This window comes from Pseudopipra pipra, chromosome 3 (genome assembly GCF_036250125.1).
Source record: "Pseudopipra pipra isolate bDixPip1 chromosome 3, bDixPip1.hap1, whole genome shotgun sequence".
NCBI lineage: Eukaryota > Metazoa > Chordata > Aves > Passeriformes > Pipridae > Pseudopipra > Pseudopipra pipra.
Window position 1 is genome coordinate 55,618,293 of NC_087551.1, and position 18,059 is coordinate 55,636,351.

The following is an 18,059-nucleotide window of genomic DNA, read 5'->3' on the forward strand; positions in this document are numbered from 1 at the left end:
GCTTTGTGACTGCTTTTGCTTCATGGGTGCAAAGAACGTAATTCAGAATCCATAGCTGAGAAAGATCTGTTATTGTCAGGTTTTGGGTTGTGGGAAAGCCTGTCCACCTGGCAGTGAAGTGCAGCTGTGCAGCTGCTTTGTGCCGGGTGGTGGAGCGCTCGTATGGCAACTGGGGAAAAAGCAAATAGATGGGACTGGGGATGAGTGAGAAGCTGAAGGAGCAGAATTAATGCAGGTGAGATAAAAAGTAGATCACAGAATTATAGAATTGTTATGGTTGAAAAACACCTCTAAGATCATCCAGCCATTAGCCTAGTACCACCAGATGTCAGAGCACATCACCACCTCTCTGAACTAAAGCCCATCGGGAGCATTTTGTAAGCATTGCATCAGAGGGGGTTTTGAAGGGAGAAACTAACCATCATATTATTACCTCTGGCAGGTGCCTTGATTCTGGTGAAACTATCTGAATCACAAAATCTGCTTTCCATCGTCTGTGACTGCAAAATCCTGATAGGATATGAAGCAATGTTCCTCAAGCAGTAATTTGAAGTTCAGTACTTGCTGTAGTACAGATAGTTACTAATGGCACGAAAAGAAAGGAGGGACAGGGCAAGCGTGCCTGCTCACCTGACATCTAGCTTAATAACATTATCAGCTGACTGCAAGAGTTCACAGTTTGCTTATGTTTGCTCTTTTATATCTATCAGTAATAGACTTGTACTGAAAAATCCCAATACATAACATTTTGGATAGAAACTGTGGGACTCTGAGACTCGTTAATACTTTTTAACTCAAGAGTCCCAGTTGAATCAAACACAGAGCAGCAGTGACCAAAGTCTTTACGTGAATATCATGTAGTAGAAGGTGGGACATGACTCAAACCTTTGAGAGAGGCACAAGTTAAATAGTTAGATCTAATATGCCTGAGGGCTAAAAGATAATCACCATAGACTCAGTCTTCTGGTCTTTTGCTTTTTGGATCAGGCTTTCTTTAAATGTCAAGTTTGTGTGTATCATTTCTCATACGGTTGTTGTTATGATGAAGTATACTTAAAGAGTCAAGGTCAGTTATGGCCAAAAACCATCTATGTGAATGATGAAGGGACAGATCTTGTATTATTGTCTTTGTGCCCAATGGGATCTGACAGGTGACAGAAGCCAGTGGAATGAGGTCAAGCAGAAGAACAGCAGAGATAGAGCAACCAAAAAGCACATTATAACACAGCATTTATCTTACCAGTATCAATCAGAAGTGATATGGTAGATTTCATCCCAGCAAAATCAGACTGTAAGGAGAGATAAAGAAGATAAAATGGCAGTATTTCAAACAATAATGGACATTTTTTCTGTCTGTGGGAGAGAGCCTGGAGGTAGTTGATGAAGCAGTGGATAGAGAGATGACTTGCAGTCACTGACATGTATATGAAGGAGAACCTGGGAAATGGGGCAGAGAAAAGCAGAATCTCAGAAATGTTATACAGAAAAACAGAGAGATGACTAAATATTAAATTACATTAGACTATGCTAGTTTTGCCCATGGTGCTAGGAATAATAAAGGAAAAGAGAGAGGGCCAACTTTATTGGAAATGAGATAAAACGCCCTGAATTTAGGCATCCACATCTAAAAGAGGAGCTGATGTGTTTAATAGATAACAAGAGGGACATAAGAACAGGAGACTGTTTTATGTTTTTCTAAGATATTAACCTCAGTATAGATATTGCCAGTGATATAGCTGAACATATGGAAGAAGTGTTCATCTAAGAAAAGCACACTTGAAAAATGTTTCAGCTCTGTAACGCAAAAATTGCAACTTGCTTCTTGCAAAATTATCATCTCATTAACAGAATCTTTCTCACAGTCCCTTTCTTATTTAAGGTACTGACTGTCAGTACCAAAGACAGTTTGTGGGCTGTGCATCCATGGGGTGACTGAAAGTGCTGCTTAGGGAGAGGGCAATGGAGGACAGAGGGCAGAAAAAATATTATTTCTCAGTTCTTACACTTTCTGTATTTGGATGGAATTCTCCCCTGAAGGAATGCCCAGCACTCTTCAAACCTCAGAACAGCCTGAACAGGTTCTCTGGACACTTTTAGATTTCAGTATTAATGATTTAGCATCATAATAAAGGCAATGTACAGCTTTACATAGATTGGCATATCTTATTTATTTTCTAACTACACAGTATGTAGTCAGCAAAAATAGCATGATAAGCTTATGCCTGTGCTAAGAAAAATTCCTTTAATAGCCTTCTGCTAAGTATCCATGTTGGAAGATTCCCATTTTATTTCTAAAGCATCAGGTACCTGAGTGAACTCAACTCCGTGTTCCTTTAAGGAGAGATTTATCTTCGGGAACGTCAGGCATCTGTAGTGTAAATGTGTACATCCTTGCTCGTCATCTGCATTCCCTTTATGCTTGAGGGAAAGAAATGGGCATTTCCAGGATGTGATATATCTGATCCCAAGGGATAAATACGCTAAAATAGTTAAATGAATTGTGCTGCAAAACAGTGCTGTTTTCAGTGGTGGTAAATGTCTGTGTTGTACGAGACTACACTTACCTGAAATAAATCAAACCTGCAGGCTTATATTTGGAGTTGTGCGGTGTCTGTAGGTTCATCAGTTTCCTGACAGGATGTTTATACTATTCTCATACTGCAACCTGTTAGTCTCAGATTGTTTAAAGACACTGGGACCAGTGCGTTCACTGAAAGGCCAATACTTTGTGAGTTCCAGAGTGAAAATTCAGTAGTTCTTTTATATTTCTGTGAATTTGCTTTGATGAGATATATACAGGATCAGGGTCAGATGCACAGAGGTGATGTTTGTACATGTATGAGACCTAGAGTCTGTATGATTTGAATACTTGCTCTCTTCCAACAGGTATAAATCAAATGAGGATTATGTCTATGTCAGAGGTCGTGGCCGAGGAAAGTACATTTGTGAAGAATGTGGCATTCGCTGCAAAAAGCCAAGCATGCTCAAAAAACATATCCGCACTCACACTGATGTCCGGCCTTATGTATGCAAGTTGTGCAACTTTGCCTTCAAAACTAAAGGTACTTGACCCTTTTTGCTGAACTCTTGCCACTTCTGGGTATTTTGCCATCTGGGATCCAAGCATCTATTGCAATCAAGAAGAAAATTTTCTTCACAATAGAAATACTGTGTTTGTGTGTACAGGACTGTATGAGAGAGTTTGTTTGCTTCTGTTCAATTGATCCAGGGATGTTGTGAGACTCCGAGACTCCTTGAATAGCTTCATTAAGAGCTATAGGCTCTTGACTGGTCCTTCTGTCTGCAGAGAAAATGTAGTAGCATAAGAACTCCCCTGAAAAATAATACTCTGCCAACATTGTTACATAGTGCAAATTTTAATTGCAGCAACACTTAAATGCTACCAGGAGAGTACACTTGTTATGACATAATGTAGAAGCAGAGCATCAGCTGCTGAGGGAAACATGCCTTCATGGGCTTTACAGTGGGTCAGTTTCAAGTTTATAAATAATGTATGTCTCCCAGATGGGCTACTCCATCCACTGTGGCATTAATTATGAATAGAGATCTGATAGCTTCTGTTCACATGTATTTATCAGCACAGAAAAAAGCTTCCATTTGTCACCCTGAGGCCACAGATAATGATATTCTTTGGAATTTAGATTTGTGGTGCAACCATCTCCGTAAAAGAAAAAATCCTTCCCTCTGGTAGCATTTCTTTGTAGCACAGCCAAATGAGCCTTACATTCTCAGTTTCTTAGCTTCCCTTTGGCAGACAAGGGAAATAGATTCTGGTCCCAGTGCAGTGAACTTAGTTGAAGGGGGAGAAAGGAAGTTGAAGGAAATTTCTCCCAAGATCCCAGTACAGCTTCATGGCTGTTTTGAGGATTGAGAATTGTAATAGTTTCCATGACTCCAGCACTTCTTCCTGTGCCAAAGATGGGAATAACTGATGGATGGTAGTAGACCCATCAACCTAATTTAAGATGAGAACTTTTCATGGGCAGTAGAGACAAAGACAAGGAGCTGCTTGTTTGTCGTCCCAATAGACCATCTGGTGAGCTGTTCTCATATCAGTGCTTACATTTGACATTGATGGAGGAATGGGTCTTAAGGAGGACCTTGAAGGAGTATTGTGGTTTTACAGCTGTGTTCATAGAGGACATTCCAGGAAGAGGAGATGGCGTGGAAAAAAAAATGGGAAATTGCTTGATGAGGCTGGCATTTCTGTCAGAGAAGAAGAAACACAGAGGAGGTGCTACGCTATTGCACAAGAAGGGCATGAATAGGAAGAGACTAAGTTAGCCTTTGAGGTACAAGAAGTGTTCAACTGGTGTATTACTGCTTATGAGCAGTTGTCAGCCTCATAACTATTATTCCTATTCTGCTGAGAGCAGTAGGGGACAGACTTTCAGAGGCACTTAGGTTTTCACTGTACACTCTGAGCATTTAGCTATCCAGAAGCATCAATGGCCAAGTTAGCCTTTTCATGCAGTGCACAGGCACAGTAAGAAACTCCTACTGACAAGGAAATTATTTGAACTAGCTGTGACTGAATGTCAAAGAAGAAGAGCCTGGCTTGTGAGCTTCTAAGCACACCTCCACTATCCAGCAGAGTGGTGCAGTGTTCCTGCACCCAGGTTGCATGTGCCACACACACCATCTGGAGATGCTGTTTGGGGTCCCCACAAGCAGCATAAATGCATTGACAGAGGGCTTTGCTTGAGCTAAGAAGCACCGTTTCTTGGTAGTGGGTTGGGTTTTCTTGTGCCATGCTTTCCCTGTTGTGCATTGCAAATGAGACTGAAGTGGATAATGGATTAGAGTGATATTCTCCAGCTTGTGCTTTATGCTCAAGATTCTTTGTCATGAAATGTATCTTGGGGCCAGTCTCAACCCAGTTTTCTTATCTGTGAAAAAACAGACCAAGACAGGTCAATAGTCTAGTGTTAGATTGCTCCCTCAGGGTAATGGGAGATCTGATTTCAAATCTCTGTCTGATTCAAATCCGTACTTTAAATCTGGGAGCTGAACCTGAATTTTCCACATCCCAGGTGAATGCTGCAAGTACAGCTCCTCTCAGTTGAGAGATTGCAGCTAGATGGTAAAATTGCATAGAGAAGTTGGTAGGATATTTTTGCCTCAAAATGCTTCAAATACTCTGAACATTTGGAACCTACATGTGAGGTAAATGGAAGAACCCTTATCTTGAAAGTACCACAGCGTAACTAGGAGTGTGAGCCCTGAATGGCTGCTGTGCAGTGGACTTACTTTGATGTCTGGACAGTCTGTACATATTATGAACACTGAGACCAGGAATAGATAACATCCAGAAGTTAGTTTTGTAGCTTGCTGGGGTGCCTAAATGTCACGTGGAAAATTGGAGAGCTGCCTTTATACCTTTCAGGCCCTGAGTTTATTGGAATTTTTTATTTTCTTAAGATATAAGAATCTGTTCTCATTAGAACAGGATCTGAGGGTAATGGGTTGGATGAGTCAGACCTGTCTGTTGTGGTGTTTTTTAAAGCTAAAACCTGTCATCTGCAGGATAACAGAGTTAAGATACAGTGAAACCTGACTTGAAGAGTGATCTTTGCTGTTGTCCATTAATTAAATTAATCTCTGATCCATAGGAAATCTGACAAAACATATGAAGTCTAAAGCACACATGAAAAAATGCCTGGAGCTTGGAGTATCAATGACATCTGTAGATGATGCTGAAACTGAAGAAGCAGGTATGTCAGAATGATTTAATTTAGTTGGAATGGCTTCTGGAGTATGCAAATGACTCATTGCACTTTAGCACAGTGCCTGGCTAATACTGGGATATTAAGAGTATTTGGGGCATTTTTTAATTAAGAGGTATCTTTTTAATAAACAGGAAGTATAAAAAATAAATCCTATTCAGTTCTCTGAGTTACATTTTTATTAAGATACATGCAGAGGAGCTAAAAATAAAAGTGTGGCCTGTTGTCATCTGTCTCATACAAAGTTCCCAATCTTTCCACTTAAAATGTGAGAGATGGCAACGTTTAGTGAAGTTGTGTAGGGTGAATTTGCTTTTATACTTCCTTTCAAGGATAAGGTTTTAAGGTATTATTTTGAAAAAATATGGTTTCAGACTATGAAGAACGGCTTTGTACAGCCATCCCAGATGAAGAGCATGCAGCAATAACAATGGGTGGGTGGGGGATGAATGTGGCATAAGTTGTAAGAGGTGGGGTATGTGCTCACCATTTTGACTTGCTGGGGCTATTTCAGAAAACATGGAGGACATGCAGCAGGAGGCAGAGAAGAGCAGCAACCTGGCAGGCCTGTCAGCAGAGCACCAGTTTTCTGATGCGGAGGAATCAGATGGCGAGGATGGCGATGACAATGATGATGATGATGAAGATGAGGATGATTTTGATGATACTCAGGGAGACTCGACACCAAAAACCAGATCAAGAAGCACCAGCCCGCAGCCCCCTCGATTCTCCTCCTTGTCCGTGAACTCAGCTGGGGCATCACAGAGGGCTTCCCCCGAGGGCTCCCTTTCAGTGGGACACTCTTCCCTCATCAGTTACTTGGTCACCTTACCTAGCATTCAGGTTACTCAGCTTATAACACCAAGCGACTCCTGTGAAGATACACAAATGACAGAATATCAGAGGTTTTTCCAGAGTAAGAGTACAGATTCAGAGCCTGATAAAGACAGATTGGACATACCTAGCTCCATGGATGAGGATTACACACTTTGCTTAGACCCCAGTTCATCTCCAAGGGACCTCTCACCTTCCAGTCGACAATCGTCACCTGGCTATGATTCTTCACCCTACAGAGATAACTCACCAAAGAGGTATTTAATGCCAAAAGGGGATTTGTCACCCAGAAGGCATCTGTCACCCCGAAGAGATATTTCGCCTATGAGGCATCTTTCCCCACGAAAGGAGGCTGTGCTGAGGAGAGAGTTATCACCAAGACGGGATGTGTCACCAAGACGTCACCTGTCACCAAGGAGACCAATGTCACCAGGGAAAGATACATCTGTTCGAAGAGATTTGTCTCCTAGGCGAGAGAGGAGATATATGGCCTCAGTTAGAGCGGCATCTCCCCGGAGGGGCTTATACCATAATCCAGCACTGTCCATGGGTCAATATTTACAGTCTGAATCTATTCCAGTGGGACATTCAGTAAGTATGAAAGAATATTTTCATTCCTCTTATCAAAAACAGTGCTCTTACCGAATTTGTGCATAGCATTTTAAAAATCTTTGCAGCTTTGTAGAAGAAGGCGGCTTAAACTTTGAGCCTTGGTGGAAAGCTCAACATGAGCCAACAGTGTGCCCAGGTGGCCAAGAAGGCCAATGGGATCTTGTCCTGTATCAAAAATAGCGTGGCCAGCAGGACCAGGGAAGTGATCCTTCCCCTGTACTCTGCGTTGGTGAGGCCACACCTTGAGTATTGTGTTCAGTTCTGGGCCCCTCAGTTCAGGAAGGATATTGAGGTGCTGGAGCGGGTCCAGAGAAGAGCAACAAGGCTGGTGAAGGAACTGGAGCATAAGTCCTATGGGGAGAGGCTGAGGCAGCTGGGGTTGTTTAGCCTGGAGAAGAGGAGGCTCAGAGGTGACCTCATCACCATCTATAACTACCTGAAGGGAAGTTCTAGCCAGGTGGGGGTTGGTCTCTTCTCTCAGGCACTCAGCAATAGGACAAGGGGGCACGGGCTTAAGCTCCACCAGGGGAAATTTCAGTTAGATATCAGGAGAAAATTCTTTACAGAGAGAGTGATCAGGCACTGGAATGGGCTGCCCAGAGAGGTGGTGGATTCACCATCCCTGGAGATTTTTAAACGCAGATTGGACGTGGCACTGAGTGCCATGATCTAGTAAATGGACTGGATTTGGACCAAGGGTTGGACTCGATGATCTCGGAGGTCTTTTCCAACCCAATCGATTCTATGATTCTATGATTCTATGATTCTAAAGTCCTGAAACAAATGCAAGAAACTTGGAATAGACAGTGACCAAGTCAGGATGCTGATTCAATTGGATGCAGTAGAGTCAGACTATAGGGGGTTGAGTCTTCACTTGGTACAACCCTGAGTAGCTCCATTAGCTTCAATAAAATTAGGCTGGTTTGCATTTTCTCTCTCCATATTTATGAAATGTCATTTTTTAGATGGAAGCTTACATGGTGCATGAGGCTTGTTTCTGCACTGTAAAAAATCTTCTGTTTCCAATACTAGATGGGATCAAGCCAAGATCAAGGCTTAAGGCCCTGTTTCTGAGGTTTAGTCCCCATTGTTGAGTATTGTTTAATGGAATAAAAATGCTAAGATAAATGAAACCTCTCAGAAAAGCAGAGTGCCCATTGAAATCAGGATCTGTAGCTGGAATTTTAAGAATATTATTGTATGAGAGGAGCAGGCAGCTGTCTGCCCTACAGAAAGTGCCACCACAACTGGCTGTTCCAACAGGGACACAACCGTCTGGGTGGAAATATGCAAAACTTGCACAGGTGCTGTCTGTGCTGTTCCCTTTCAGTAAAACAATTCTCAGTAACTACCAGATTGGCACTTTTGACCAGCTCTACCATTCACAAAGCACTCCCTTCACAAATAGATTTGGTCTTTAAAGGTAAGGAATGGCCTTACTATAAATGCATTTGCTTATTTATTTACTATGCTTCCCTCACCATGTTTGATGTTGTGGCTGCCCTCTCACTGCCTGCCTCCTCAGCCTGTATGTGTGGGTTCAGCTTGGGCAAGCTGGAGAGGGGTGGCTGATTAAAAGTGGTCCATGAGGAAGGGCACACTGAAACCCTGCTGCACTCTCATAGGAGTGACCAGTGCATAGCTGAAAGTGGATACAAATCCCATCAGCAGTTCTGTTGGCAAAGTGAGGAAGCTCAAGAGGATGAAGAGCCACCAGTTTAACTGTCCTGATGTCTTAGTATCAAATGGATGGGATTATATGGGATACTACAGCTGACATTGTGCAGGGTGCCCCAGTCCCTCATGTCCCACATAAGACACACTGGCATCCTGTAGTAGAGATTTTGGATGTGTAATGATACTAGCAAAAGGGTACATTAACAGTCGTCCTTGGTCATCTGACAGTTCTTGCTGTTAACATTTTCCTTGTGTGTTATGCACACCTTCCAGCATGGTGTTTAGCACATTGTAAGGACTTTTTTAGCACTCTTAGCTCCTTCTTTTAAAAAGTCCACCACGCCAGATGGACTTCTAACACTTACCTTATTTTTGAGGTAGGATCAGTCATGTGGCAGTGAAAACCCAAGTCAATTGTCTTACAGAAATCATCAGTAGCTCAGTGGCTTGATGAGTGTTTCGAGAGGGAAGCCCAGATCTCAGTAGAGTCACTGTGACCTTAATACAGGCATCACTGGAAGTGGAGCCCAGGCAAATTTAAATGAAAAAATGTCAAGTGAGGATGATTGCCCATCACAACAAACAATTGCAAGGAAGGAAGGATGGATTCCTCACCTCTTGATGCCTTTCTGGAAGATGTACTTTAGCCAAACAGTAGTTGAGTTTAAGTGACACAAGTTGTTACACTAAGTGTGTGGGAAGACAAATAACACCTGAGCTGCTATAAATGAAAGCTGTCAGAGAAGAAAAAGGAATAAAGACTGGTTTTCATTTTCGGAGTAGTGAAATCTAGCAAATCAGAATATCATTAGCAGCTGCATCAGTGATGCACATGCCAGCTTACAATCCTCACAATATTTTTAAGGGCTGCATTGGGTTCCCAGTCCTTGCAGGAATAAGAGTTGTTTTGTGCTTCTGGTGCCTGCAGTTCCCAGAAGAGGCCAGTTTTATTTCTTCTCCACTGAAGTTGATTTATTTGCTCTAGTCTCTTTGGCCAATGCTGGTCTAGTTCCCCTTCACGTTGCTTCGTGTTGAATGTACATGCACTTTGGTGGTCTTGTGCAAGGAGCTTGTGAAGTGTTCTGGCATTGAAAGCATCACATAGAAAGCAATTGAAATTATTTCTTTAGGAAGTGGAAAAGAGCACAGGGAAAGTACCTGAAAAATACACTTTTTTTTCCTTTGACAGTTAATAACACAATACTCTCTCCAAAGTAGCCTAAGGCTCTGGTTTATGCTGGGGCACACTTGGCCTTGACAAGTTAAATTGATGTCTTTAAAATTAAAGGCAGATACTCTCTGCTCTCTAAATAAATTTGGGGTCTCCTCTTCTGTGAATGCCAGAGGTTTCTTTCCTTTCTGAGGAGGTTGATGCTATTATTGGAGGGCTTCGGTTCTTCTCCCCAGTCATTTTCTGCCAGTCCTGAGAGAAAGAGAAGGAATAGGAAGGCTGCATTTGTTCACCCTGAGTGAATCTCTGTTACCATTTTATTTTGGATCAGGCATATGTCTCTCTTGTCACATTTATTGTGCTTTGACTCAAATTGCAGTCTTGGAGTAAGTGATCTGGATTGTTGTCAGATGAAATTAAACTGAAAAAATGTTCTCCAGGAGTGCAGCAGGTGCACTAGAACTGTGAGTGGCCATTCAAGTGAGTGAAAAGAGACCGCATAGCACTAATCCAAAGAAACCTTCCCCTCCAAGCCCATTACATTTGTATTGTGAGTATGGCATCCAACACCAACAGTTTCACTCCATTCCTGCTTGTGCCAAGTCTTAATGCATCCCTCTGCTACCTAGTGCAGACCAGAGCTTTTGCCTCTTCTTTCAGCCCCAGGACTAGATACCATGAGATTGTGAATATATCTTGTTGTGAGTGGTACAGACTTGACTCTAGCAACTGTTTTAGCTTCTAGGAGGTAGTGCATTTTGCTTGTGTTGCCATTTTGTTCCTCATCTCATTTATTTTGAAGTCCAAAGCCTGTCTTGATATATTCAGAAGGGATGAAGGGAGTTAGGCACTTCTATAACCACTTTAAAGTTGATAGGACTTAAGGTCCTTTGTTCATCCCAGATATGGGTATTAAATCCCTTCCCAAATACTCACTACTTTATCATCTTGAGTGAAATAAGTTCTTGTACAGAGAGCCAGCCACTTCTGAAGTCCAGGGAAACTGTAAATAGGTCCACTGATGTATCTGGGCTACTATGGTGCATTCTCAGTAGGGCTGCAAATTGAACTGATCCTGAAACTGAAGTCCACATAGAGTTTTAGTCACTTTATTAAGCATCATGTCTTTCAGAAAACACTTCGGTAATATGGTCTGTTGTTGAATTTCACTACAGAGTTCAACGTTTTTTGATTTTTAACTTTAAAAACCCTCAAGTACATTATGATACAGTAATCAAAGACACTGTTTTCCACCCAACATCTTTTTGCAAGCTGTAGTCTAAGGCTGTCCGGAGAACATCTGTGAAGGATGCATGGCTTTGAAATGTGATCTTCTTCTGGATCTCCCACAGCCTGTTTTGGGTGATGTACCAGATACAGGGTAAACCCTATCTCATCCCTGAGGCATTCTGGGGGACCTGTGAAGCTGGATATGCCTTTGCTCAGGGGTGTGATGTGAAAATCTAACTTTATGACCAGGTCAGAGCATTTCATGAAAAGCTGCTACAGAGTATTGTTTCTTTGGAAATTATATGTCATCTGAAGTTGAAGGGAAATATCCTAATCTGTAACAAATGAGAATTAATAGGAAATAAACTGGATTCCCATCACCTGACAAAGAGAGGAAGCGTGGCAGCAACCTCACAGCACTGGCAGCAACCCATTCTGACTGCACTGCAAAAAGATATTGTGACTTACTGCACTGTGCTCTGTGATCTAATACTTGCCCTGTCAACCGAATAAAGTCTTTGGATTTTCAGAATGCTTGTTAAAAAAAGACAGTCTTTTTCCATGAATATGTATATGTGTGTCTGCTTGTAGGTATGAAAATGCTAGATACTGGTAAAGGAAATAAAAGCAGGGTAAGAGGCCAGAACAGTTATTAGTGCCTGTAACAATTTATGTTGTCTGTTTCCAAACTTACCTGCCAGAGCTAGAGAAAGATAATCCCCTATGTACTCAGCCAGGCTTAGAAGGTGTCCAGTGGACATGCACAGACTGCCACTGTCTATGTAAAAACTGGGCATATGAGACATGCATTGGATGATACTGCTGATCTTAAAGTGTGTAGCAGTTTCTATCATGTTAGCCACCTCTGTCTGGCAAGGACAGACTCTTGCTCTATTCCCTTTTGAAACTGGGCAGGGTAAAACATGAAGCCAATGTCTTTCTCAATTAGAGATTTGTGTGTGACTAGGTTTGTTCTTTGATGAGTTTTACTCTTTTTTTTTTGGTTGCTTTTGCTCAATTTCCCTTAGCCCAAGTTCATATCAGATGCAATAGTGATAAATGTCGTGGCTTAGGAAACATCCAAGAGGACAGTATGACTGAGAAACGAGTTGACAGACCAAAGATGGAGAAAAAAATGGGGGGCAAGTAGCTATGCAGAGGTGAGGTTAGTGATAGGAAGGACTGACAGGGTAGGTTAACTGAGTCTTATGCAGTTTATTGGCAACTGCAGTTTATTTTGTAAATTTTTCCCCATTCAGCAGCATAATGTGCTGTCACTGTGCTTTCTTATGACAGTTTCTCTTTTATGAGACTCAAGCATCTCACTTTCTGAATAGGAAAATTCCCAACATAGATTAGTCTCTGAAAAATAACATCTCTGAAGTTCGAGTCTGATGATTATGGGTCACCCTTCCTGTCTCAGTGTTGATTTATATTAAACAGGACAAAGCATCTGAGCACAGTGAGATTGAGCCCTTGGGTAGCACAGAAACTGAATCTTTAATTGCCCCCTAAACCAGCTCCCTGGGATGGGATCAAGAGGTTGCTTAATGCCTTGAGAGCTGGGATTTTCCAGCAGTGAAGTGCTGCCACTTTAATGCGTTGGCATTTAGCACCGTAGTCCTTGGGCTGCTGCACCAAGGCTATGGTAGTGTTAGGGCTTTGGGGCAATTGATTGGTGTTTGGTCAACTTACAGAGCAGAGATGAGCATTTTTGTTCATTTAATTTCATGTGAGAGGCCCCGAGAGTTGTGTGGCCAAATCCCACACGTAATTATGAAAATGTCATCCTGCACTTCTGTAATCATTGTTCCTCTGTTCAACAATAAATGGTAATTAATCATCAGATAGCCAACAATTTTTAAAACTTAAGAATGAAAAAAAAAACTAAAAGCCCAGGGCATATTTAATACTGAGTGGAGATGGAACTATTCATTCTTCCAAGGCAGGAACTAATGGGAAGGCACTGAAAATGTCAATATTGCAAGATTGGCTTTTATTAGCCATCACAAAATCCTCCATTCTTCTCAGTCCCATTATGAGTGGGTGAGTCTCCCTGGGACAGAATCATCACTTTTGCTCACAGCAAAGCCTGTGCTTTTGTTACTATTTATTGTTTACACTGCAGATAGGCCAGAATGGTTCTTCATTGTCTCAATAACTGGAAAAATTTGTATCTTCATTGCACAGAGGCACTTGAACTTCCGTGAAAATACCCACCCCCTTTCATCAGGGATTGGGTAAAGCTCACAGGGAGCAAGTGCCTTCTCTGGGGCTCAAGAGCAGAATCTTTCAGAAGGCAGAAAATACTTACATGCCATCAGATTTTCTCCATTATGCCAAGCAGAGGCAGTAAGCAGGGGTCATTTGGATGTGTATTTCTCTGTAACAAAGTCTTGATACCCAGTGTTGACTGCAAATGCCAGCACAGTTTTCCAAAAACGAGGATAAGATGGATCTCCAGGCTAAATTTCTCTGGGGGAATGAAAATCTGTTTACCCCAAGTTTTCTTCAAAGTTTCAGTTGAATATAATACTCTTCACTTCCTGACCTAAATTGCTGCATTTTGTTGCTGAGCTCTCTTAACTAGCTGCTACCTTTCACCTCAGAGGCATGAGCCCTGTAGATCTGAGCTGAGCAAAACCTCCTCTGTTATTTGGATATGCAATTAGTGCATTTCCAAATGCTTTGGGATCCATCTGCATGAAAGGTGCTTCATGAAAGGGAGGTTGTATTAGGCAGGAAAGCAGATAGGTGGTTTGGCAGCCAGACAAGAATTCTGCTAGTAGCAGTGCTGACATTTCTTTTTTTTTCTTTTCTTTTTTTTTTTTTCTGGTTACAGAGAAGGGGGTTGTCTCAGGCACCTTACTTCAACATATATGGAGAAAAAGGAGGCATGGAGCACCGCAGGTCTAGCCTGTTCCCCGAAGGTCCGAGTGACTATGTCTTCAGTCATCTTCCACTACACTCCCAGCAACAGATCCGAGCACCTATCCCCATGATGCCTATTGGGGGTATCCAGATGGTCCACTCGGTACCCATGGCCCTTTCAGGTTTACATTCTCCGTCCACTTTGGCCCTGCAGAGGGAGGTCTCTGAGGAGAAGCAAAGAGGAACTGTGGAAACCCTTACAAAAGAATCATATAGTATTTCTAAGCACCATGAGAAACGTACCTCTCCGCACAGCTTGCACCCCAGCACTCCCTCCAGCACGCCCTCCTCGCCGTTGCTGTTGCTGGCACAGAGCACATCGGAGGACAGCGTCGTGGCTACCGAGAGGGAGCAGGAGGAGAACATACAGACTTGTACAAAAGCCATAGCCTCTCTGCGAATCGCCACAGAAGAAGCCGTTCTGCACGGGGCAGAGCAGCTGCAGAGGCCTTCTGAGCCTCACCAGAAACCCTTAGAAAGTGCACATTTTAGCATTAAACACTTTAGTGGATCTGAGCCAGGCCAGACCTGTGCCTCAGCCACCCATCCTGACTTGCACAGTGGTGAGCAGGACAGTTTTGGTACATCACAGACTGTGTTAGCCCATCCCACCTTTTACAGCAAGAGCTTTGTGGACATCCGGCAGTTGGGCTTTCACAGCAGGAGCGACCCCCCATCAAGCACACAGGAGAGAAAAGATCTGTCATCTGAGAAGAGCAAGCCACATTGATCTGAGATGCATGGAGACTTTCACCCATACCTTTACACCACCATTTTTTTTCCTAGAGATAGAAGTATTCAACTTTACAGCATGCCTGTTCTAAGTTACAGTAGTTTGCTATTATATATACTTTTGTTATATCAAAAGAATTAGATAAAGTAACAAGTCATCATGAGCCTGACCAAAACTAAATTTGAAATTCTTATTGGGTCTGGTACTTTTAAATTGTACAGATGTTTGTGCCTTTTCTTTACTTTGCTTATATTCTTATAAGCATTTTTTTAGCAGTAATTTGTACATATTTTAGAATTTGTGTATCTGCTTTGTAATAAATGTAATTTCTTTCCTTTTTTGGACACTTGGATCTAAATGATGTAAAACAGAACAGCATCAATATATGTGAGGTTGCACTAAAACATATTTTTATATGATTAAAACTGAACAGCTTTTATGTACAGCTCTGATTCTGTAATACTAATATTTATTTACTTTGTTTCATAAATTGTAAATTTTTTTCTTAATGTTGTGGATTGCTTTTCTATGTGAAGCATGGGATTTACTGTTGCGTAATTAGAACAAAATGTATATTGTAAAACAAGATATTTAAACTAGAGTATCTTATCTTATTCTGCACTTATGCATTAGTTAAAAAAAAAAAAGATAAAGGATGTATCAGTCAGTTCTTAACTCTTGTAATTTTTTTTTGTCTCTTGTTTGCCGGATTGACTATAACTTAAGTGCTGATTGTGATTTTAAACTGATAGTACCGTAAAGCATTAAAGTAAAACAATGTGCTATTGTGAGTTTTTTCAAAGCTTTATAAAACAGTTATAAATATATTAAAAGTATTTGGTCTTATGTGAACGTTGATCTATATACTCCTTAAAAAAGCTATGGGAAAACATTCCACCCCATGTAAATATGTGCATCACTGGTGCCATCTGTGTAGCTCACCGGGACCGGCAAGGTTTGCTTATGCTGGTGCTTTCAGGATTGGAGCTGGGGCACCGCTGACTGCCGGGAGGCAGAGTCCAGCAGTGTCATGAGCCGTTCTCTGACCTCCAGCAGCAGGGTAGCAACGCCCCTACAGCCGCACAGGGCTGGGCGAGGAGCCGGCCTGCTGGCTGGACACACGGTGCCCTGCCAAGCCGTGGCAGTCCCCTGCTAGTGAGGGCTGACCAAGGGGCATATTCACTCCTGAATAAGTGCACAGGAGTGTCATTGAGGTGTTTGGAGTGGAGAAAAAGGTGTTTCCTTGCACATGAACTCCACGGCTGGTCACTTCCAACTACAGTACCTGGGTCAGCTTCAGGGGAGGCTCCCATTCTGTTCTTTTCCATCTTGTCTGGTGGATGAAGGTGTGTGGCCCTGCTGGTAAGGCAGAGAGCACCGCCACCATGGCCTCTTCTGAAATGGGATTCATGGGCAAGAGAGTCACAGTCTTCCAGAGCAGGGTCTTCATCTGGGCAAGGTTTGCTCCAAAGGAAAGTCAGGAGGAGCCCGGGCTTGTGTTTGAATACGTGTGGTGGGTTACCACTACCACCAGCAGCATGCGTGCACGCACGCACGCACACACACACACACTCAAACACACGCATGCATACGCACAGATGAAAGAAATCAACAACCTGGATTATATTTTGTGCTATTTAGTGAATTATAAATCTGTGAAAACAAGTTTGTATATGGACTTAAAATACATTTAAGGAGTGTTCTTTAAAAAGAAATAAATATACAGTTACATCCATAAGGTGTCTAGTTTTCATGTGTTCTTTGAATTTTTCGAGTTTATTGGTGTTCCAGTATCCTGCACAAGAAGCACCCTTAAAAATGTGAGTGGCACTGAAAAATGTGGACCATATTTTGACTTTCTCATATATTATCAAACCAAACTAGTTTATTTCTCCAATAATACCATGCGGGGGCAGAACCACAGCTGGTATGTTGTCGTAAGTCTATCATGATGGCATATGACTAGCATAATACCATAATGGATGGTGACTGCTTCTAAACATTAGAGGTTAGTTTCTCAAACCCATTGAAATGTTCTACCTTTATTCCAGATCATTATAGTAACCTTGCTAAAATAAGCATGTGACAGAAAATTGTCTCATTTCAGACTGGAGAGAGGAGAAGCAGTATGTATTGTTGGAGGTGAGCAGCTTGTTGGATCATGCTTCTGTAAAAAAAAAGGAGGAGTCAATTATACATTTTAAATAAACAAGCTCTGATAAAAACCTCCCTCTTCTTTGTCTTCACAGCTGTATTGAGAACAAAATTCTCTGCACAATGATCAGCTAATCAGGTAATCATAGATACTTTATTAAAAGGGAACCAGGCAATCCCTGATGGTAAATTCTCTATTAACATTGCCTTTATAAGCAGCCCTCTTTCTGTGGGAGTTACCTCTGGCTTGTTTGATTATTTTAATTAATTTGCAGCTGCAATTTACCATCCAGCTTTTCAGCCTTGGGGAATTTCTTTTTAATAATCAGTGAGCAAGTATCACTAAAATTACATGTGATATTTTTGTGTTACAATGGAGCAACCCTAAAGAGGTTTCAGGTATTTACAATTGTAATTGTATTTTCTTAATGAGTTAATGTCCATACAGTGCTTTGAAAAAAACGTATTCCCATAAAAGGCCTGGGCATCAATGATGACATGCTTTGGAAGGGGTGTGGAGGAGGAATGGCAAACACGTCTGACAAAATTTTCCAAGGCATGAGCAATTTTCAGAACCAACATAGTGGGCACAGCAACTGGGACTGGGGGCAGAAAATCCCATGAGTGCTCTGCCTGCAGTGCCTGGTGCAGCCCTTTCCAAGCTGCCTGTGGAGACGACAGTGGGGGGCTATGTTTGTGCCCTGCTGTGCTGAGCCTATGAATTCAGCCTCAGTGTGGGGGGAAAATGTAGCTGCACGGCTCCCAGCCAGAGGTGTTGGTCTCCAGGCAAGACTGGAGTTGCCTGTGTGAGACAGCCCCTATGAGGGTGATGGGGAGGGTATGCCTCCAAAATACTTGGTGGGGTGGATGCACATAGGTCTGTTAGGACCAAAGGAGGGTAACTCTGAGGTCTCTGATGTAAAAGTTCTGTGGTTTTAAAAGGGATGAGAAGAAGAGATTTAACAGAGCA

At 42.1% G+C, this 18,059-nt stretch overlaps 1 protein-coding gene across 8 annotated transcripts in view; it reads left to right on the top strand.

Moving 5' to 3' along the window:
- The window catches only part of HIVEP2 (HIVEP zinc finger 2), a 140,629-nt gene extending 123,956 nt beyond the window's left edge, over nt 1–16,673 (top strand). For all 8 annotated transcript variants that reach the window (XM_064649301.1, XM_064649300.1, XM_064649304.1 and 5 more), the window contains 4 exons: nt 2,887–3,062; nt 5,634–5,735; nt 6,262–7,172; nt 14,114–16,673. In XM_064649301.1, coding sequence (XP_064505371.1) covers nt 2,887–3,062; nt 5,634–5,735; nt 6,262–7,172; nt 14,114–14,932 — 2,008 coding nt within the window. In that variant the 3' untranslated portion in view covers nt 14,933–16,673. The remainder of the gene's footprint in view (nt 1–2,886; nt 3,063–5,633; nt 5,736–6,261; nt 7,173–14,113) is intronic.
- The last annotated feature ends 1,386 nt before the right edge of the window (nt 16,674–18,059 follow it).